The 22,889-nt window shown below is 40.9% G+C and overlaps 1 protein-coding gene across 4 annotated transcripts in view; it reads left to right on the top strand.

Annotated features, from left to right (window-relative positions):
• SMTN (smoothelin) overlaps window positions 1-22,889 on the top strand; it is a 219,956-nt gene that overhangs the window by 82,099 nt on the left and 114,968 nt on the right. For 3 of the 4 annotated variants that reach the window (XM_073631099.1, XM_073631072.1, XM_073631091.1), the window contains exons 2-5: window positions 10,851-11,002; window positions 15,526-15,607; window positions 18,805-18,883; window positions 19,705-19,805. In XM_073631099.1, the coding sequence (XP_073487200.1) occupies window positions 10,851-11,002; window positions 15,526-15,607; window positions 18,805-18,883; window positions 19,705-19,805 (414 nt within the window). The remainder of the gene's footprint in view (window positions 1-10,850; window positions 11,003-15,525; window positions 15,608-18,804; window positions 18,884-19,704; window positions 19,806-22,889) is intronic. The other variant, XM_073631082.1, reaches the window with a different exon arrangement.

Raw genomic sequence — 22,889 nt, 5'->3', positions numbered from 1 at the left:
GGCACTACCTGCCTGGAGTTTGCATGTTCTCCCTGTGCCTGCGTGGGTTTCCTCCTACACTTCAAAGAAATACTAGTGGGTTAATTGGCTCCTATCTAAATTGGCCCTAGTATGTGTTTGTATGAATGTGAGTTAGGGACCTTAGATTGTAAGCTCTTTGAGGACAGGAACTGATGTGAATATACAATATATATGTAAAGCGCTGCGTAAATTGATGGCGCTATACAAGTACCTGAAATAAATAAAATAAATCTTTCTGCATCAAAAAATACTAGCCTCAAAATCTACTCTTTTGAAATGGAAGCCCTTTATTGTTAATATAGTTCTGCACATATTCTGAACCAGCACTGGCTTTTAGTGCATTTATGGAGGCATCAATTTTACTAGTTTTTGGTGTTTTAACATTGATATATTGGTATAAAATATCACTTTCCCTATTAACTGGTAATGTTTCAACATTGTATACACTTAGTGTATGAGTTTTCCTTTTGCATCTTAGTATCTTTACTTAACTTGGTCTCTACTCTCCTCTAACAGAGTACGTTATGGGATTACTCATTCTGTTGCTCCTAGAACAGGCAAAGCAGTAACATTTTCACGCAAGCTCTGCAGTCAAATTTCGGAGACTATGACAAATATTCCATAAACCCATTCCAACTTCTGTAGGTCACTATCTGACATTTTGTCTCTTCTCCCTCGATTCTATGTACAGGAGTTTTCAGCATTCCTGCAATACAAAGGCATTTTGTGTTGTAACACTTATGCCCCCTGCATTGTACATACACTATGGGACATTCTCCTACAATGAGCAATCTTATTAGAAAACAACCTCCTCTCACTGCAGGAATGCCACGGAAAACTGCAAGTCTGCAGAAGATATCCAACACGGAAGTACAGTGTAAAGGCCATCACTTGAACCTTTTGTGTGGTTATTTAGGAATTTGATCTACAGTACAGGTTGTGCATAAAGTCGTTTGAGTCCTGTGATGTCAAAGGTCATAACTGCAGCTGTATTTAAAGGGGAAACTGTAGTGACTAGTTGGTTCTTGCAGCACGGGATACTTGGTATAATTTCCCCCAGATGCTCTATGAAAGTGATATGCATTTCTTAGGTTTACCGTGAGCTTTAAAAAAAAAAAAAAAAAATTGCCTGGAGGATAATTCAGTCAGTCATAGGTGGAGTTGGGTCAAACACTCCCCTGTTCGGTTCGGACCCAAACACTATTAAAGTCTATGGGACCCAAACTTGAAAAGTCCCCATTTTGAAGGCTTATATGCAAGTTATTGGCCATAAAAAGGGTAGGGGGGCCTGGGTACTGCCCTGGGGACATGTATCAATGCAAAAGCTTTTTTTAAAAAAAGATTGTATACAGGAGCAGTGATATTCTGCTTAAAGTGAAACAATAAGAATGAAAAATTCCTTTAAATCTAGTGCCTGGAGGGGGGGTCCCCTTAGTCTGCCTGTAAGGTGGTGCATCTGTACCGTGTATAGAACCTTTTTCATTGTAAAAAGGTGGCCTTTCTACAATGAAAAACAAATTGCATTTAAAGTGCCGGAAATACAGTACCATTGCTGGCAATACCAAAATGTTAAACAGCGTGCCCCCCCCCCCCCCCCCAAAAAAAAAATCCATTTGGTAGGTCAGGCTGCATGCTTGCTCGAATTATACCAGGTCACATGCCCTCAACCCCAAAGCACCTTGTCCATATGTTGATGGGTACAAGGGCCTCTTCCCAACAACCCTGGGCTGTGGTTGTGGGCGTCTGGGCAGGGGGCTTATTGAAATCTGCAAGCCCCCTTTTAACAAGGGTGTCCCCCAGATCCTGGTCCCCCTCCTATGTGAATGAGTACTAAATCAGAGGGGCATTTCCAGATTCTGATAAGCCCCCTGCCCGCAGACCCCCACAACCCCTGCCCAGGGTTGTCGGGAAGATGCCCTTGTCAGAGCCCCCTTTGGAGAGAGCAGAGCTGTGTGAGGGGCTCAGCAGGCCCCACCCAATACTGTCTGCCTGCAGAAATCTACAGGAGGGGACGGAGCCAAGGCCAGTCACCCTGCACATGGAGAGGGCGCGACAGTGACTGGTCTTTTATTACAGAATATTCCTACACCGAGGCAACGTTTCACTCTGGATTACTGCACAGATCTGAAGGAAATACACAAAGCGCATTCAATGAATAATACACAGGACTCTTGTATTTTTTTTTTTTTATCCTGGAGTTCTGCTTTACCAACTATTGTGTTTTTTATTTTTTACTATTTTAAGGTAAAAAAAGACCAAAAATGTGGGTTTGCTTACATCTTACTTTGTATTCTAAAAAGGTTAAAAAAAAAAAAACAAAAAAACAAAAAAAAAAACAAGCAGAATGTTTATAAACACTATCAGTATTTACACTTTTGATGGCTGTGATTGGTGCATAGCAATCACAAGGTACAGAGAGCCACTCTTTGGATCTACATTGTGAGAGAAATCTGGGCTGTCCAATGACCATTCAGATTACAGCACTTCACAGGTGTATTGGCTGCTTGAGTTTGTTTTGTGAAACCCCATTTATTAACCGCACTATAGAGAAAAAAAAAAAAACATCCACCTCTTCACCCTTTTATATATGAGAGGCAAGTATGTGCCTTGCCAAAGATTTTTAGGGAAGCCTTGCACTTGGGGCCCATTCAGCCTTATGAACAGTGGTGCAGCAAGCAGTTTACTGCAAAATGTATATCCCAGTGTGTTCCGTTGCCATTTATTTCAAATGGCACTCCACCAAACTAATACAGTATCTGCGGGTACCTGCCATGCAGTTTGTTGGGCTGCGTTAAGACATTTTTTTTATTTTTATTTTTTATTTGTGCAGTGGATAGTGTTATGTGTTTTTTTTTTTTTTTTTTTTGTTTTTTTTGTTTGTTTGTTTTTTTTTTTTTTTAAAATAAACTTATTTCTGCGGCAGTCTTGTCAAGCTGAGAAGGTGAGTAAATGTCACAGGTAGAAATAAAAACAAAGAAAAAAAGATTTTTGTGATTGCTGTGTTCCTTTTTTTTTTTTTTTTTTTTTTTTTTGGTAGTTTTAATATTTTGCTGTCCAAAAACTGTCGAATCTGTTCTACAAAAGAGAGTTCTCCCATGTGCTTGTCCACCCTTAGCCTCGGCCTTATTTGGCTTCATAGGCTGGCTTTGGCCTTGATCTGGTTGAAGAAGATGAAAAGGGAATTAGCTGTACTAATATTCAGACACGTGACTTTTATTCTAATATATCACACAGGGAGCAGTAGTCCTTGACTAAGTACAAGGCTTAGGCAATTTTAAGCTGGTACTGACATGCCCACTTCTTTTTGGTTCCCAACCTTCTGTATGATATTCGGATAAAATTGGGGATGTGCAGCTACCCATTAAGTCAATTCAATTTTTTTTTTCAGCTTTTAATAGTTTAACATAATTAGACCAATGAATGGTTTCTGAGTTTGTGGTTTTCTGTGCTTTGGTCTTGTCTTCATTAAATATAAGCACAAGTTTAATTTCAAAACTCTGCTGACCCAAGGGACTTCATAAAACATTTTTGTGCTTTTATAAAAATTCCACTAAAACAGAACAGTTTTTTGGCATCAGAATGAATTCTCTGCAGCAAAAAGTTTCGATCTGTAACAATCCTCCTGTCTTGAGGAACGATTGTTGCAGATTGGAAACCTTGCTACGTAACTCCATTAGATTGCAGCTATACTGCTGCCAAGATCTTATCTGCTTTAATAAGATTTAGTAAAAGCGTGGATGTTTATCATGAAATCCCCTGTGCGGGAACATTATTCGGAATTTTCCTTTCCTGTGTGCCCTAAGAATTGACTTTGAAGTGCAGGAAGCTCTTTATTGTAGTGTGACTACATTATCAGATTCTTAAATGTTCAGGAGTGAAAATTTCAAGTTGCTGATCAGTTTAACTAGTTTTGGTGTTTCAGCAGGAGTATACTACTTGCACTACTGATGTATTAAACCTAAAACTAAACCCCAAAACAAAAATGTAATATATTGTAGATTTTCAATCAATGTAGTGGCTGCAAAAAAAATTTTTTTTTTTCTTTATTTGCACCTGGTGTTGCAACAAATACCACTATCCATGAGTGACAATGCTTACCCTAGGTTCACACCTATGCGTTTTTCAGCCAGTGCAGATTGCATTTTGCGTGTAATAGACTTGCATTTTTGATGCTTTTTTTACATGTGTTTTTTTTTTTTTGTTTTTTTGTTTTTTTTTCTCTTTAACGCACTGTGTACAGCTGGTTAAGGAATGGACTGGGAAGCTGGCCGCCGCGTCCTTAACAATCGATGAGTCATCAGCTGTCAGCGGGTTTCCCTGCAAACAGCTGAATGTAAAAAGAAATTGCCAGCAATAAAAAACAAAAAAAAAAAAAACCACACACACTCCCCAATTTTTTTTTTTTTTTTATTGCTGGCAATTCTTTACATTTTAGGCTGGGTTCACACTGGTCCGACAAACGCTCCGACATTGGGAGCTCATGTCGCATAACGTGTGAAAATCAGTGTTTCCCTATGGGAGCCATCCTAACTGGTCCGACACAAGTCGGTCCGACTTTGAAAATGCTCACTGTCCGACTTTGATCCTACTTCAGCCCATTGACTATCATTGAAGTAGGATCAAAGTTGGATCCTTGTCCTAACCATCCGACTTTGGCATCCGACGTTGTGTAATTTCCTGCCCCCTGCTGTAGCCCCTCCCATTGTGTGTTAGTTTTGATTGGTCAAAGGACAAGTGTACTATTGAAAAGTTGGATCAAAGTAGTATCTGGTTCATGAAAGTCGGATGGATGTAGGACCAATGTAGGACCAATGTAGGACTGATGTCGCAGAGCAAAGTAGGATGAAAGTCGTACTACTGTCGTGTATTATAGTGTGAACCCAGCCTCAGCTGTCTGCAGGGAAGCCCGCTGACAGCTGATGACTCATCAATTGTTAAGGATGCAGTGGCCGATCGATGAGTCATCAGCTGTCAGTGGGCTTCCCTGCAGACAGCTGAATGTAAAGAATTGCCAGCAATAAAAATAAAAATCTTTGTTTTGTGTTTGTGTTTTTTTTTGGTTTTGTTTTGTTTTGTTTTTTTTTTATTGCTGGCAATTCCTTTTTACATTCAGCTGTCTGCAGGGAAACCCACAGACGACTCATCGGTTGTTAAGGGCGCTGCAGCCAGCTTCCTGGCCTGCTCCTTAACTAGCTATTCAGTTTTTTAAAGAGGGGGAGAAAGCAAAATGCATGAAAACTGCATGCAAAAACGCAGGTTTAAAAACACAACTTGCCTGAAAACCGCATCAACTGCAATCGCATAGATGTGAACTTAAAGTGGAGGTCCGCCCACCGCTGCAAAAACTAAGTCAGCACCTACACATACTGCAGCTGCTGGCTTTTAATAATAGGACACTTACCTGTCCTGGAGTCCAGCGATGGCAGCTGATGTTTCCATCAGCTGTCAGGTGCTGCCGCCACCATTGCGGGTGAGGGATCATGGCAGTGTAGCCTTATGCCTCCACGCCGGGATCTCTACTGTGCATTCGTGAGGCTCCGCTCCTCTCTCCTACTGGCCCGGCGACTGGGAGGAGGAGGTGGGAGCTGAGCGGTGACGTCAATAGCTGTGGCTCCAGGAAGTGGGAACACGATACCTGTCAAAGATAAGTATCCTGTCTCCCCCTCCCCCAAAAGGTGGCAAATGTGGCACCGGAGGGGGAAGGAAACAAATGAGCGGAAGTTCCACTTTTGGGTGGAATTTCACTTTAAGGTTAGTCTGTATACTGTATCTCATGTTGTCAACCAGGGCTAATCTCCTGAGTTAATCTGGCTACACATTATACAATTTTCTTGTACAATTTTCCTTTTTAGATTTACCAAAACCATATAATTAGGTCAATCCCGGTGTACTGGAAGCTAAAATATATTAAAGTGGAACTCCAGGAATGATCTTATTTTGAAAACTTACATTGGTCCAGGTTGGCTTGATATATGTATCTGATATCTGGAGGACCACTGGGAATGCTAAAAATCACTGCAATAGTCTGCACTACATACGGTGATAGTGTGATCTTATGGGTCCTGCTCCAGCAGCTTCCCTACTGAACACAAGGGGTTGCTAGCTTGGTACCTCCACCATTCAGAGAACACCTTGTATTTTTTCAAATAATACAAGACATTCTCTGATTGGAGAAGGTAGATCTCATGATGTCCTCTCCACCACCCCCACCCTTCCCATTTCCACCTCCTGTCTGTCTTATTGCAACCCCAGGTACAGCATACAAGAAACGTACAGGGCTGTGTCCTGGAGAGACAGTTCTTGAAGGCGCATATTAAACAAAGGCATGCAAGATAAATCATAACTGCAGTTATTTTGTATCTTAGGGCTTTTTTTTTTCTTTTTTAGAGATTTTTTTTTAATATCTCTCAAACTCTTACAGATTGGTCAAAGAATAATTAAGATAAGATCTTGATGTTGGGATATGGATGTTCCATGCTCAGTCATTCCACTCGCTCCCTTTGGGTTTTATGGTGAATTGATTTGTTTGCTTATTTTGGTAGAATTTTGTACACTTTATTTATAATTATTGCATAATGACTGGAAATACACAGACTTATCAGTGAGGGGGAATCAACCATAACATTCACTGATTTTGTTGCCAAGTCTTTTTTCCCTAGCCGATCTATAAGTAGACCTAAAAACAAACTGTTAGCCAGTTAAAGTCTTGTACAGGCTTATTTATTTTATTTTTTTTATTTTTTTTTCATTCTTCTATTTTTGTCTGCATTCCACATCCTGCCATGTTTTGCAGCACACCACTTCCCCAGCAAAGGATGGTGTGCTCTATGACAGCCTGAAGCTCCAAATAAAATGTGCAGGAGATAAAAATCCTTAGAAAGCTGCTTTCACTGGTGATTATTACATGTCAGGACAAATTGTTTTGTGGTTTGTTTGTGCAGGTCTTCAGTTTGTGCATTTCTTACAAAAAGTCAGGTTTCATAGCAATAAAGCTGAATTCCAGGCAACCCTGCAAATACAGTTTAAAGCCCCATACACACTATTAGATTTTTTTGCAGATTTTTGTCTTCAGATTTACCAAAACCATTTAGTGTAAGGGCCTGCCTGATTGCATACAAATTGAAACTCTTAGGGCTCTTTTACACGGGGAATCCGTATGTCCGTTTTTCATCCTTCCGTTTTCGGATGAAAAACTGACATACATGTATCCCTATGGAGCGTCGGATGTCAGCGGTGACATGTCCGCTGACATCCGACCCGCTCCGATCCCAAAAGTGTAACGGAGGAAAACCCTACTTTTCCATCCGTTTTCGTGTCGGATCGGGTGACGACGGACACTACGGTCCGTCGTCATCCGATCCCCCATAGGGGAGAGCAGCGCTCTGACAGGTCCGTCGCTGCACAGTGTGTAGCGATGGACCTGTCATCTTCCTGCTCAGCGGGGATCGGCGGAGCGATCCCCGCTGAGCAAGCAGGTGTTCACGGGGCGGATCATCACTGCCCCGTGTGAAAGAGCCCTTAAGGTTTGACCTCCCATATTATATGGTTTTGGTAAATCTGAAGACAAAAATCTGCAGAAAATCTAATCGTGTGTATGGGGGTCTAATTTTATATATTTATTTATATATATATAATATGTACTTTCACCACCAAAAGGATTTTCCATTCAATTCAGCATGATGCAGGCACCCGTGCCAGACAACATAGTTGGGTTCTTGACCTCCACTGCAGCAGCACAGCTTGGTGGAGAACACCCTTCCCCCTTTAAATCTTCCAAGTATTTTTAATGCAGCACACTTATGAGATCAACACCCGTCTTCTTCTGGTCAGCATGTTCACAGTCAGTACATGTTCTTTCAGCAGGCTCCTAGAACTGTCCCTCCCTGCCCCAGCTTGATTGCTGCTGTGCAGGAGATTACAGGAGAATTATATAAGAGCAAACTTGGAAACTCTTACATCATTTTATGAATGCCTGATTGTAGAATAACTGCCAGAAATGCCTGACATCCCAGTTTAAAGGAACCTGTCAGCACAGGAATACGGGGGCTCACACTGCCGAAATGGTTTTCGAAGGCACATTTACCAGGCCAGTCCTCCTCATCCTCCACTTGTTAAAATGATGATAAACAATCATTTTTTTTTTACATTTTTTTTTTAAAAATTTTTTATTTTTAAATTTAATTTAATATAGCAAACAGGTGATACCTACCTGCTTACCTGCTCTGTGCAATGGTTTTGCACACTGCAGCCCCAATCCTCCTCTTCTTGGATCCCCTGGCTCCTCCCCCACCACCAAGTGCCCACTATAGCAAGCCAGCTCTGTGTGTTCATAGAGACAGAGCGCAGCTCGGCCCTGCTCCCTTCTCACTGTCTGTAATTGACATCAGTGGGAGCTAATGACTGCCACTGCTGTTTCTGAACCAATTTCCATTGCAACTTGATTCGATTTTGATATGATTTTGGATGAGTGTGACTTTGTTACGACTTTGGCTTTGATCATGTGATCTTTTTTTTTTTTTTTTTTTTTTGTTTGTGCTGTACAAAGTTATTAGACGTGCAGAATGAAAACATTTGTTTAGTTTCGTTTTGGTTTCTTAACGGTTTGAAATCGCATCAGTCGAAGATTGAGTGACCAATTCAAATTCTGTGTGAAGAATAGCAGATTGGTAAGGAGCAGGCCTGGAAGCCGGCCGCCCTGTCCTTAACCAATGACTCGTCCGCTGTCAACGGGTTTCCCCACTGACAGCTGAATGTAAAAATAAGAATGCCAGAAATTAAAACTGCAAAAAATGGCGTGTGCCCTCCCACCAGTTCATACCAGGCCCTTTGGGGTACTTTACCTTTTTATTTGGGTTTTTATTTTTTACGCCTTTTGTTGAATAGTAGGAACACTATGTACCCCATAATCATTCACATGGGGGTATAGATTCCGATAAGCCTGCAGACCCCCATAACCACCAGCCAGGGTTGTGGGGAAGAGGTTCTTGTCCCCATCAACATAAGCTCCCCCCCCCCCCCCCCCATGTTGAGGGCATGTGGTCTGGTATGATTGGGGGGGGGGGGTGGGTGGCAGAGAAGGACTTCTTGAGGGATATAGTTCTGGAGGTGTGCCTAGATCAATAGGAACTTATCCCTCTATTGCTTCTCCTGCAAACATTTTACGAGCCTGATGACATTTTTTTTTTTTTTTTTTTACATGCTAGTCGCATATCGAACACGAAAAGTTTACTAAAATTCTCGTACAACAGAATAAAAAATCGGAAGTGATGTCATGTCACGGATAAACTGTTATGATCGGCTCTCAAAAGCTCTGTAATAACAATCCGATTTATCATACGATCGCTTTCGAAAGCACAATTTTTTTTTTTTTTTTTTTTTTTTCCGGATCGCGTGTTAATGTAAATATATTTATTTATTTTTACAGTTGCGTCTGATTATATAACAGTAAGCTCCCCAGTGAATGTCTTTAAAAAAAAAAAAATGTGCTGTATAATGGCTTACTTCAGAGTGCCGCGCCCGCCGGTCTTCTCTCCCGATGCGATAGATGCAGCGGGAGCTGCTGGGAAACCCCTGCTGACACGTCAGCCGAGACAAGGAGAGGAGGAGACCAGTGGGCAGTCCATGAGTGCCAAATGGCGCTCTGAAGTAAGCTATTATACAGCACGTTTTTATTCACTGGGGTGCTTACTGTTCTATAACAGAGGAAACTTTAGAAGAAAGACTGTGTGGTTTTTTTTTTTTTTTTTTTGCGCAGGAGAGGTTCAGGGTGCTGTCAGGCAGAGAAGGGAGGGGACACAGGAGACACAGCAGGCTGCAGATGACTGAGGCACGCACGGATGACTCTGGTGTCAGTGCTCAGCAGCCCTGATATATCTGAGTGGGGAGGGTAGAAACTGACAGGATCAGCCAGGTATTTCAGGTGTTACATAAGGCCAAATGACACAGCACAAGCACTGTGCTGTATAACATGCTCTAAGGCAGGGATGTGCAATTAGCGGACCTCCAGCTGTTGCAAAACTACAAGTCCCATCATGCCTCTGCCTCTGGGTGTCTTGCTTGTGGCTGTCAGTCTTGCTATGCCTCATGGGACTTGTAGTTCTGCAACAGCTGGAGGTCTGCTAATTGCATATCCCTGCTCTAAGGGAACAGAATCCAATTTTTTTAAATTATCTTTTTGGTTAACCAACCCTTTAAATGACTTTAAACAAGACTGTATAATATAGTAGGTGTCAAGGCACTCAAAGTGTGCATTCTGATTTTAACCTCTTCAGAGTGCGATTGTGAGCAGCATTCTCTGTGGCCCTGCTATATTAAATTGCACTGGATTTCCTATGTACCTTGGGGGGTTCAGTTCTCTACCTAATGTAAAGAACAGTGAACTAAGCCTTTGCTTAGTCGTGGTGGTCGTGGTGGTGTTTGTTTTTTTTTTTTTTTTTTTTTAAGCATATGATCTGCCAACATGTGCCCTATCTGACAACCCCTCATGCTGACAGCTGCTTTGCTGCAGGAAGCAAAATAATTGTGCAGTCTCATTTATTGCCTTGCTCTGCAGGTGACCTGAGATAATTTATCTACAGCCGAGTTTTTTTTTTTTTTTTTTTTAATTTTCTTCCATGCAGTCATGGGCTGAAAATTCGGTTTTCCATAAACAAATTTTGTTGAAATTAAAGGCCTTGTTTGTTTTGAATATGGAAAATCTGAGTCGTTCTTTATCCAGTCACCCCGCATCAGGCTTTTCTTAACAATTTACTTTGTAGCAATCCTTCAGAACCCGATGCACATTTTCACTTTTGGCACAAGGCTTATGTATATCTCTTCCCCTCTTGCAGCTGGAGGTGACCCTGGACCTGGCGGAGAGGCGGGTGATCCGCTCGGCGATTCGAGAATTACGCAACAAAGAGTTGGAGAGATGTGAGGAAGCCTTGGCCTCTAAACGCTTCAGATCGGAGAGAGGACAAGAGGACAAAGAGAATCAGCCTGGGTTAGTTCATGTCTTTGTCTTCTAGTGGTCCTTCATTAAAGGGAAGCTATAGTGCATTTAGTGTAAGCATTGACTAATTGTAACAATATAGAAAGTAATATTTTAAGACTATAACATTTTACATGCTTGTTCCACATTTTATTGCATTTTGTAGTCCTGTTGGTATTGCTCCTTAAATGGTCCTCTTGCTGACCCAGAGGCTTGCACTCAGAGACAGGAATACTGTAGTACTGTCACTGTATATTACTGAGTAGGAAGCAGAACTTACACATGCAGTAAGCAAGCTTGGTGGGTTTTACCTCTAACTGTAATGTACTAAGATAGAGAGAGAGATAGAGATCTCTATATATCTATGTATCTCAAACACACTAGAGTGAATTATTAAAAAGTGTCTTAGACCAATTCTGTTTTAACTGGTTCTGTTGTCCATAGCAGCCAATCCGCTTCTAGCTTTCATTTTTTCCACACCTCTTAAAAAACTGATTGGCTATGCTCCAGTTAAGACAAAGTTTCTCGGACACTTTTTGAAAATAAATTTCCCCCCTGTGCTTTTTAAAAACATTTGAATGATTTCCCTTTTTAATTCATAAATGTAAAAACCCTTAAACGGAACTGCAGACAGGTAATTTTAGTTTGTCATTTTATCCAATTCAAAACTTTTTTTTTTTTTTTAAATAAAGCTAATTAAATACCTAAGTCAATCTTTGTATTGGCTCCCTGTAACCCTGTAACCTCCTGCACAGCATGACTGTCAGATTTATAGCACAGTGCAAAAGAATTGAGCCTTAACAGTAATTCTATGATGGCATAATATGTATGCTTACACTCCTAGGGGTGAAATATTGACCAAAACTGTAGGTCCAAACCGCAGTACAGAAAACCAAGGTTGCAGGATTAGCTGAACAAAGATTCGGGTCAGTAGTTTAGTTTAGTTTAGGTCAGAACCTCTTCTCCAAACCCCCCCCCCCCCCCCTTTTTTTTTTCTCTGCTAGATATTCCATATCCAATATGTTGCAGTCTCAATTTTAGCCAGCAGTTGGGGTCATTGTCACATTTTCCGCTCTCATCAATTTGTTGAGAAAAAAAAACCCTGTTTAGAGCTTTACAGCTGATGCTCAAATTTAAACCCGCAAGTAAATAAGTTTGGAGTAATTCATCCTTATATCAGATAGCTTTATCTAAAGTTTTACACAAAGTAAGCCTCCAGGCAGGGAGCTATTGCACTGCTGTCTCTTTAGATAACCCATAGTGTAACCTCTCCTTTAGTCCGTAAGGCATGCCATACACAGTGCAAAATTTGCATGATTCCCCCATCAACACAGATGGTGCTAACAGGGGAATCTGCAATTGTCTTCTCCCAGGAGGGGCAAAGCCTTCCCCTTCGGGAGAAGACAGTGATTATCATTAGCGGCTATAGCAGCCACTAGCAATAATCGCAAGAGAATCCGACAGGCTGGTTATACCCAAGTTGATTGATTAATCAACTTGGTACATTCAGCCTGCCCATAAATGGTTTGAATCTCAGCCAGTTCCTGCTGAACTGGCTGAGATTTGAATCTTGTATGGCCGGCCTAAAACTCTGCCACCTCATCCCATAAGGGCAAGATGCTTACCTGCTGTCACCCTCCTAAAATCTTTATTGTGCAACCCTGCTCAGAGACTACCCTTTGCCCATAACTCCTGTCCAAATCCAGGTCATACCGGGCATGCATGCTGCTCACCCGTTTTCTGCAACTGGGCCTCTACTCATGCCAGCTGCAGCCATACAATGTAGCATGGCCCCGTCCTTAATAAATGATTGGGGTAAGCAGCACATATGTGAAGTGGCCTCTGGATATGGCTGGGACTGTTTCAAGCAAAGGCTGTGTAGAGCCAGGCAAGGCTGATCAATGAAGATCTCCCTGGCAGCTCTGATGGTCAATCTTTAACTTTATGTGGCTTATACCATTGTTTCCCTTTTCAGTGTTGCTATGCTGCTGACATTCTTAATAATGAATGTATACATTAACTGGGCTCTGACACCTGACAGTTTTTTGGTTTTGAAACCAAAGAATAAGCTTAGTTGGTACACCGTTTCCAACAGATGCATTAGAACAGTTTCTTTAGCGTGAAAGCAAGCATACAGTTTGCTTTTCTCCTGCTCATCCTGCAACAAGAGAATATCGATAGATTCCCCGATGGACAAATCTCCATTGTTGGCTATTGTATTTGCACAACTGCAGCTGCCTGGATACCTGAACAATGACTGTATCTAGTGTAGTGCAGTAAGATATAATATATATATATTATATTCTATTATTTCTTTTTTCTTCCCTACCACCATTTTTGTTAATGTAGATGTCCATTTTTTTATTCTGCTTCCCTGTGTGTGCAGTAGATCCAGAAGTCAAGGTAGTGGCCAGCTAGGAGAGAATGGAGCAGCTTCAGGCAGAGAGAGGAGAAGCTTACCTCCTAGTGTCCTCTTCCAGCCCAACTGGTTGCCATTGATCTTTAAAGGATTAAGCTTCCAAAACTTCAGAGATCCTGATCAGGGCCTCAGTGCACGTAGGCTGGCCATAGATGGCTTAATAAAAACAAGAGATGTACCATATTTTGAGCATTGTTTGTTAGCAGACCATTTCTTTACTACAAGAAGACAGGGAGTTTGCTAAGGACTATGAGCTTTTTAAGCGCTCCTCTGCTAAAGTGCTCAAGGCAGTCGCCTCTGACTGCTCCTCAGTTTGGCACAGCCTATAATATAAAAGATATTTCTTCAATTCTCTAAACCAGGGTTACTCAACCAGGGTTCCTTAGAACACTATGGTTCCCCCTGAGTTCGCTAGGGGTCCTTGAGCAATGAGCATTTTCTGAATCTCTCAAATAAGTTCCCACTGACACCATTGATCTTTTTAGCTATCTGTAAGCAGGTAATGCTTCCCAATGACCACAAGTGTAGGGAGCATTCTTCCCACTGACCATCACACTAATGTATCAAGAGTTGTAGATATCGTAACTTTTAGCAGGGGTTCCCTGAGAACAGAAGGCTATTTCAAGGATTCCATGTCAAAAAGGTTGAGAAAGGCTGCTCTAAACTAACCAGAGATCAGAAAGACTTCTGTTTTAATGAGGGCAGATAGATTTATGAAACTATACTGTACTATACTGTAAGTAATATAGTAACATTTATGATTGGCATCACCCAATATCGCAAAGTGGGCTTTTTATTTATTTATTTTTTTTTATCAGAATACGATGCTCATATGTGTTTATAGTATCCAATCACCTGAAAGGTCTTTTTTTTTTTTCTTTGAAGGGAGAGGGATTAGAACACCTGTCAGTTTGTATTGCTATCTGCGCCCCATTAGAGAGATTCAACCTCTCTATTTGTTCTGTTTACCATTCGCATTGAAAGTAAAGGAAAATCCCAAGTTTTGGGTTATCCCCAGAAAAGTAAGAGGGGAAGTTTCGAATAGGAACACTTGGTCTGGGGGTCCCCAAGGGATTCCTTTAATTTGCAAGGATTTCCTCCCACTTCCTGTTTTGGCTATGGGACAGGAAGTGAAGAGAAATCTCAATGGGACACAGGTGGCAAAAAATAAACCAATGAGGGTTATAACCCTCCCTTACTCTAACCAAAATGGGGGGGGGGGGGGGGGGGGGGAGGACTTTGCCCATAGTTCTTCTTTTGAGATAACCAATGGATTGAAAGTGCTATTCACAAAACGTTGAAAATATGCTAAATTGGCAAAGTTCACTTAGTATATGCTAACTCTCACAATCCGTGTCTGCCTTTTGGCCTGTTAAATATACAATTGATAAGGTTTTTATATCGGTTTGTGAAGTACAAAGAATACCTCCTTATGCTAGAGAGCTCATAACTTCCTGTACTCTCTTCCTCTGCTAGCTGTTATCGGCTAGCTTTGTTGCTAGCTCTCGTACTACAGAACACCCCCTTTTCCCAGGTTATGAAGAGGGGGAGTTGTTTTGATGAGTTTGCATCCTTCCTGGCCTAAGGTGACAATGCTGCTCCTCCATAGATACAATAAGCATTGTCGCCCTAGGTAGGAAAGCATGGGACTGGCAGGGTCATGAGGTAAAAAATAAAGCGGAAGAACCCTGAATGAAAAAGAATGTAGCCACTACCATGAATAATAAGCTACAATCAATATCTTCAGGTTTTGGCTTAGATGCACTACAATGTGCCTTTAAAAAAAAAAAAAAAAAAAATTGAATAAAAATAAAATTGAAATCTGATTCCCCCCCCCCACATTGCTTCATAACAGAACTGCAACTATTTTTCACATCCTTCTGCGCCGTTCTATGCTCTCAGAGATGGCCGTGTTGAAAGCAGTAAATGGAAAGGGCTGCATTTGTGGCAGCTAAAGTTAATTTCCAGAATATGGTGGCCAGGTGGTTATGTTCTCCGAATCATATTAAAGGCATATTTTTATGTTTTACTAGAGTGTACCTTTTAACTGAATGTGCATCATGTTCATTCTACCCAGCAGATGTTTTAATAATCCATGGACCATTTTTCTTTTCAGGGAAGAAAAACAGCAGCGGGCTCTGCATACATTGGCAGGAAGGTTACAGGAGATAAATGATGTGGAGGAGCTCACAACACTGGTACATAACTTACTGTAAAACATGATCGGAATGAAATGTAAACCATGCTTCAACCCAATGCTCACCTCTTCAAATCACTCTTCACTAAACTGCTTGCATTTATCTTCCATTTCTTCATCGCTGCTTTGAAAAAAAATATTTCTGTATTATGAAAAGCTGGGGAAAAAAAAATATTGGAATGTTTGGTTTTATTTTTATTTTTTTTTCACGTATAAAGGCTTTCCACATTATCACAATATTGGAGCCACAATATTCTCATTGAATGTGCTAAAATTGCTCTCAGATGTGAGAAGCGTTTTGCTTGTTTTAAAGTAGAGTTATACGGTGTCTTGAAAAAGTATCCATGCCCCTTGAAATTTTCCACATTTTGTCATGTTGCAACCAAAAACGTAAATGTATTTTATGTGATGGACCAACACAAAGTGGCACATAATTGTGAAGTATAAGGAAAATGATAAATGGTTTTCAAAATGGAGTCAATACTTTTTGTAGAGCCACCTTTCACTGCAAGTCTTTTTGGGTATGTCTCTATCAGCTTTTCACATCTAGAGAGTGACATTTTTGCCCATTCATTCTTTGCAAAATAGTTCAAGCTCTGTCAGATTGGATGGAGAGCGTCTGTGAACAGCATTTTTTCAAGTCTTGCCACAGATTCTAAATTGGATTTAGGTCTGGACTTTGACTGGGCCATTCTAACACATGAATATACTTTGATCTAAAACATTCCATTGTAGCTCTGGCTGTATGTTTAGGGTTGTTGTCCTGCTGGAAGGTGAATCTCTGCCCCAGTCTCAAGTCTTTTGCAGACTCTAACAGGTTTTCTTTTAAGATTGCCCTGCATTTGGCTCCATCCGTCTTCACAACAACTCTGACCAGCTTCCCTCTCCCTGCTGAATAAAAGCATCTCCACAACATGATGCTGCCACCACCATGTTTCACGGTGGGGATGGTGTGTTCAGGGTGATGTGCAGAGTTAGTTTTCCGCCACACATAGCATTTTGCTTTTAGGCCAAAAAGTTAAATTTTGGTCTCATCTGACCAGAGCACTTTCTTCCACATGTTTGCTGTGTCCTCCACATGGCTTCTCGCAAACTGCAAACAGGACTTCTTATGGCTTTCTTTCAACAATGGCTTTCTTCTTGCCACTCTTCTATAAAGACCAGATTTGTGGAGTGCGCGACTAATAGTTGTCCTGTGGACAGATTCTCCCACCTGAGCTGTGGCTCTCTGCAGCTCCTCCAGAGTTACCATGGGCCTCTTGGCTGTTTCTCTGATTAATGCTCTCCTTACCCGGCCTGTCAGTTTAGGTGGACGACCATGTATTGGTAGGTTTGCAGTTGTGCCATACTCCTTTATCCATATTCAGATGATGGATTGAATAGTGCTCCGTGAGATGTTCACAGCTTGGGATTTTTTTTTTTTTTTAACCTAATCCTGCTTTAAACTTCTCCGCAGCTTTATCCCTGACCTGTCTAATCTGCTGTGTGGCCTTCATGATGCTGTTTGTTCACCAAGTCCTGGTTCCCATTGATTCTACTTTTTCCACTTTGAAATCGTGCTACTTCACTTGAAGTAGCGCAATTTTAAAGTAGCAGGTCAGTGCGATTTTTCAGGTGCTACTTGAAAGACATCTGTGTGGCTTCATGCACAGATGTCTATTGAAGTCGCACCTGAAATTGGCTAGAGTAGTGCAGGAACTACTTTTCCAAATCGGTGCAGTGCTGCAAAGTTGGTGTTGCGCCGATTAGAACAGTGCCATTGCTGGGAATAGGCTGCAACTTGTCATGTGATTTGACCTGTTAAGTGGTGTGACTAATCGCTCCAATGTTCTCTAAAAAAACCACCTGAGGGCTTCACAAAACAGCTGTATTTATAATAAGATTAAATTAGACACATTACTAATTAGGTGACTTCCACTAGATTTTAGTTAGGGGTATCAGAGTAAAGGGGGCTGAATACAAATGCACTCCACTTTTCAGATATTTATTTGTAAACAATTTTGAAAGCCATTCATCCTTTTCCTTCCACTTCACAATTTATGTGCCACTTTGTGTTGGTCTATCACATAAAATTCTAATAAAATACATTTATGTTTTTGGTTGTAACATGACAAAATGTGGAAAATGTTCAAGGGGTATGAATACTTTTTCATTTCACTGTACATCTTCTCACTATACTGTTATATTTGAGCTGACAAGGTATGATATCAATTTGCACTTAAACTTGTGACTTGGGCTCTGATAAAATAGACAGGCCCCTGCTGATGGAAAGTCCTTGTATGTATTGCTTCTGCTCAGGTCTGTTTTGTAGATCTGCTACAAAGTAGTAAACCCCCTGGTTGGCAGATTGGCTAAATGAGAACAAGGTGAAGGTGTACTTCATGGATATTTTCATGAAGCGGAGTTTGCCTGAAAATGCAAGGTCTGACTATGTATGCCCTCATTGTTGCTACCAGCAAGAGAGTATACCTATAGGGATACCTACAAGAATGCGCTCCTGCAGGAGTGAATTCTCATGTATTTGGTGTGCAAAGTTTCCCTAAAATCGGGGTTGATTTAGGGTGATGTAACTTCATAATGTGTAGACATTTTGTTTCGAAAAGATCCAGTTTATAAATTTTAGGCTGGGTTCACATATATGCAAATCAGATGCATTTTTAAACCGAATTGCATAACATGTGAACCAGACCAGCATTCAATGGAGCTGGTTCACATGTTATGCAATTCGGATGCAGTTTAAAAATGCATCTGATTTGCATATATGTGAACCGAGCCTAAAATTTATAATTGGTTGCGGTGCTAATTTTAAAAGGGTCCTGTGCTTTTTCAGTCCAGTTCAGGTGCGATTTCAGTGTCAAATTTGCACCTGAATCGCACCCAAACCGGTAAGTGGAAATCGTACTGAACGCTGCAGAGAAACCGGTGCTGCAGATATGTCAACGGAGCCTTACAGTAAGTTTCATTGTCTGATTAACTTAAAGGGTTTTCGGTGAAAACATTGTTATAATTTCACCTACTAATAAAGCTGCTCTTGGCATTTATCTACATATTTTTGCCATAAGAGAAAAATAACCCAGATTCATTAATTATTCTTTTATGTATGTATTTTATTTTTTGCAAAAGGAAGACATTATATGGTATTGATAGGCTGCATGAGTGCCATGCAAAACATCCATTTTGCTTTTCTATTCTCCCCAGCTTAGAGGAGCCAGTGAGTATGAAGAGAGAAAGCTCATCCGTGCCGCTATCCGGAAAATCCGAAATGATGAAATTGAAGGTAAATGCACAGATCTAAATCCACTTTTTTTACCATATATCAAAGGTGCATTTGAGTCTTCATTATGCATTAAACCTTGGTATTGCATAGAGGAAATACATCCTACAAATTTAGTACAAGTGTATAAGCCTTGATGGGGTAAGTAGGAGTATTGTATAGCTATCAGTCAAATTCAAACCTGCCCATGAAATTGGAATGTGATTGGTGATGCAGAGAGAGAGGAAATTACACTTTGTAGGCTTCAGGAAGTACACTGGCAGTGAACCCTAGGGGTACTTTCTAAAGTGAGTGAACGCTCCGATTTTGGCTTAGGTAGTCAAGAGCAATTCCAATCAACAAGTGAAACTCATTAGCTCTGTGAGCTAATAATGCTATCCAATACAACAAAAATAAGATGTAGATTAATGTTCAACAGCATGGTTCACTGTGCCTAGAGAATGTTAATCAATTCTGTATTAGAACTAGAAACGCTCGGTTGTGTGTATGCCTAATCCTGTTATTGACCGCCACTTTTCTACACCAATGATTGGGAGCCAGTCAACATGGTTCCCGATCATGTGTTAATTATGGTGATCATATGGGGGCAAAAAAATGTAGATAGGCAAATCGGTCATCTAGTTAACTGATGCATTTTAAAGCTGCTAAATTCTGCTGGCCATCTAGCCTCAATGACTAATGGGCAGGTAAGGGTTAAAAGCAGAGTGGTGTTGGTAAGAATGATATTGTGTCCCGGATTTTAAGTATGAAAATACATTCTGGCCTGCTATCACATCATTTTTGACATTAAATGTAACATGCCTCTTTGTTTTGTATGCTTTTAGCAGCATCATTTGCGGGAATGCTGGTCAGCCGCACCACTGACCGAGGCAATGGCTCCACACAGTCCAATGGTATAGAGAGTATTGTAGATCTCCCTTCTATGGTACGTATGAAAATGGATTTTGCGTTTTAAAGTGGTTGTAAAGCCACTGTTGTGATTCCTATAATCCCCTGTTATTTTAGAGTATGTGCCCCAGTGCATGTTATTTATAAAAATAAAAGTCACTTCATACCTAATTTCAGAGCGCCCCTCGGCGATCACGTGACCGCCCGCCGCAGTCTTCCCGATCCGACAGCTACAGCGGGGGGAGCTGAGAATACCCAGCTGACGTCAGCATGGAGGAGGGGTGGAGAGCTGTGGGCGGTCATGTGAGCGCCAAGGGGTGCTCTGAAATTGGGTATGAAGCGCCATTTATATATATATATATATATATATATATATATATATATATATATATATATATATATATATATATATATATATATATATATATATATATATATATATACATACATTGGGGCACATACTGTTTTATAGAACACTGAGGATTATAGGAAGAAAACAATTATTTTTGCAGCATGATTTTAGCAATTGGCGCTGACAGGGAGGGGGGGAGAGGACAGAGGAGAGACAGCGGGTGACGGAGGCATGTCAACTGACCATGGTGTCAGGGCTCAGCAACCATGATAAACTGTGCCCAGTTTACTGGGGGAGGACAGAACCAGGCAGGATCATCCAGGTATGTTGGGTGATACAAAGGGACAAATTACATAGCACAAGCACTGTGCTGTATAACCTGCTTTTAAGGGAACAGGATCCATTTTTATTTATTTTTTTGGGTAACAAACCCTTTTAAGATGAGAGAAAAAAAAAACTTTTTTTTTTTTATATAATTACTTATATAGTGATAAGTACAGTGCTTTTTTTGCACACTTCACCTTACCTAAGTAGATTAACTTTTAAGGATTTCTTTTGTAAGAAAGTTAACATATGTTTACATTAATTAGTGTAAGTAGATTAGCGTTGGTGATCCTGTCATGTCACAGTTAATTAAGATGGCCAAACCCATCACAAGAGAATTTCTTGCACAGGTAGGTTTGATATTACAGCTTGTAACTTCTAATCACAATTGCTTCTAATATTCCAGCATGCTGGAGTATATTCCAGATAATCAGAGCTAAGGGACCGATTTGGATGAGAATCAAAATGTCTTCATCATTACAGAGTCTAGTTGAATGGGATTAAGTTAGTCCATTACCTGAATAAATGAAAACCTTTACAGATGTTCTTTTATACTCAGATTTAGACAAGAAGTGTATTAGATGATGCTTTTGGTTTAAAGGGGCTGGATGATCTGGCTTCATATATGTAATGAACTGATGAGGAATTTGTAAGCGTTTTGGGGTAAATTGGCTTTTCAAGAAAAGCGACAGTGATGTGTCCTGCAGGACTGTACCATATACATGGGGTCATCGGTCATGATTTGAGTTACTGCCATTCTGGGAGCCACTATGATCATCTGGCTAGTATTATGCTGGTCATCCATATCGCTCAACAAATTTTAAAGAATTAATCTCAAGGTATTAATGGTACTGTTTTGTGGCAAAATGTCCATAATGGTTACTCCAGGTCTATTTGGACCAGCACTGAGCATTTGATTGGTGGGTAGCCTGGCAGAGAACTTTGCTTTTTGCTTTCTGCTAAAACACATGCACACAGATTAAACCTGAGTCGTGTGGACTGCTACCCTTTATGCCTGTCCTTACAAGATATGCTTGCCCTCCTACATTAGGCCACTTTCACACTGGGGCATTTTTTCAGCCCCCCCGCCAGCCCCAGTGTGAGAGCCCGAGTGCTTTCACACTGGAGTGGTGTGTTTGCAGGATGAGAAAAAACGTCCTGCAAGCAGCATCTTTGGGGCAGTGTGGGAGCGCTGTATTTAGCACTCCTAAACCGCCCCTGCCATTGAACTCAATGGCCAGCGCTGCCGAAGCTCCTGCAGCAGCGCTTTGCGGGCGCTTTTAACCCTTTTTCGCTAGCAGGGTTTACAAGCACATCCTGCAAGTGGCCGAAAAGGGCAGCTAAAACGATGGTAAAGCACAGCGAAAACTAGCACCGCTTTACCGTTGACGCCCCCCACCCCAGTGTGAAAGTGCCCCTAAAACTCCTGTTCAGGAATGGGTACATGTTGGCAAATCCATTGTACACAGGAGAATCCGGACAGGGATTATTCCAAATGTGAAGATTAATGCTAATAATTATCCACATTCATATAAGGAACACATAGACCACCTGTTGTAGTCCCTTTTTTTTTTTTTTTTAAGTGGTTTTTCTAGCAGTACAGGTACAGGGTCAGACTGATAATCAGGTGAATATTAAGGTTCTCCAGTAGTCTATGGACTCCTGCATCAAAAAAATGAATACAAACTAGAAGTTTTAGAGGAGATAAAGATGTTGAGGAACCTCCACCGACTTCAATGTGCACGGAAAAAAGCACACCACACCCAAGTGCTTTCAATCTGCTTACCAGAGAGACATGAAAGATATACAATATAATCATATATCACAGTGGGCCAAATACAGGTGTCACATTCCAAACTCTGAAGACCGACCAAAAGGGTTCCAAATTCACCAATCTCGTATAATCTTCAAAACTCCCAGGGAGGGCTTGGCAGGATATGCACTCGCCAACAAAGATGTTGCCCAATAGGAGGAAAAAGCAATAATAGTGAAGCCCGTAAGGTAAAGAAACAGTCTTACAGGAGAAACGACAAACCTCATGATATATAGATTCCACGCTATTAGTGTGCTTGCATCAAATCGCAGTAGTGTGAACCGAGCCTAAAGATCAATACACTAGGGTTGTGTGTTTTTCGTGATTTAAAAAAAAAACTCCTCCTCCCCAAATTTTCCAAGATTTGTTTTACAGAAAAAAGCACAACAAATACAAAACAGAACCAATGGCTTAAGCCAAATGTTGTTTTTCTTTTGTTTTTTGTTTTTTTTTTTAAATTTCGTTTTTTTTTTTTTTTCTTATTCATTTGTGTCTCTTTGGGAAGATTTCTCTTCACTTCCTATCCCATAGCCAAAGCAGGGAGTAAGAGGAATCCCCTTCAAAATTGGGTAATCCCTCATTGTCACCAGAACTAGTGTCCCCATTGGAAAATTTGCCCGCTTCTACTGTTT

The sequence above is a fragment of the Aquarana catesbeiana genome, linkage group LG01 (genome assembly GCF_042186555.1).
Source record: "Aquarana catesbeiana isolate 2022-GZ linkage group LG01, ASM4218655v1, whole genome shotgun sequence".
NCBI lineage: Eukaryota > Metazoa > Chordata > Amphibia > Anura > Ranidae > Aquarana > Aquarana catesbeiana.
The sequence above is the reverse complement of the archived record's forward strand: the minus strand, read 5'-3'. Positions and strand labels throughout refer to the sequence as shown.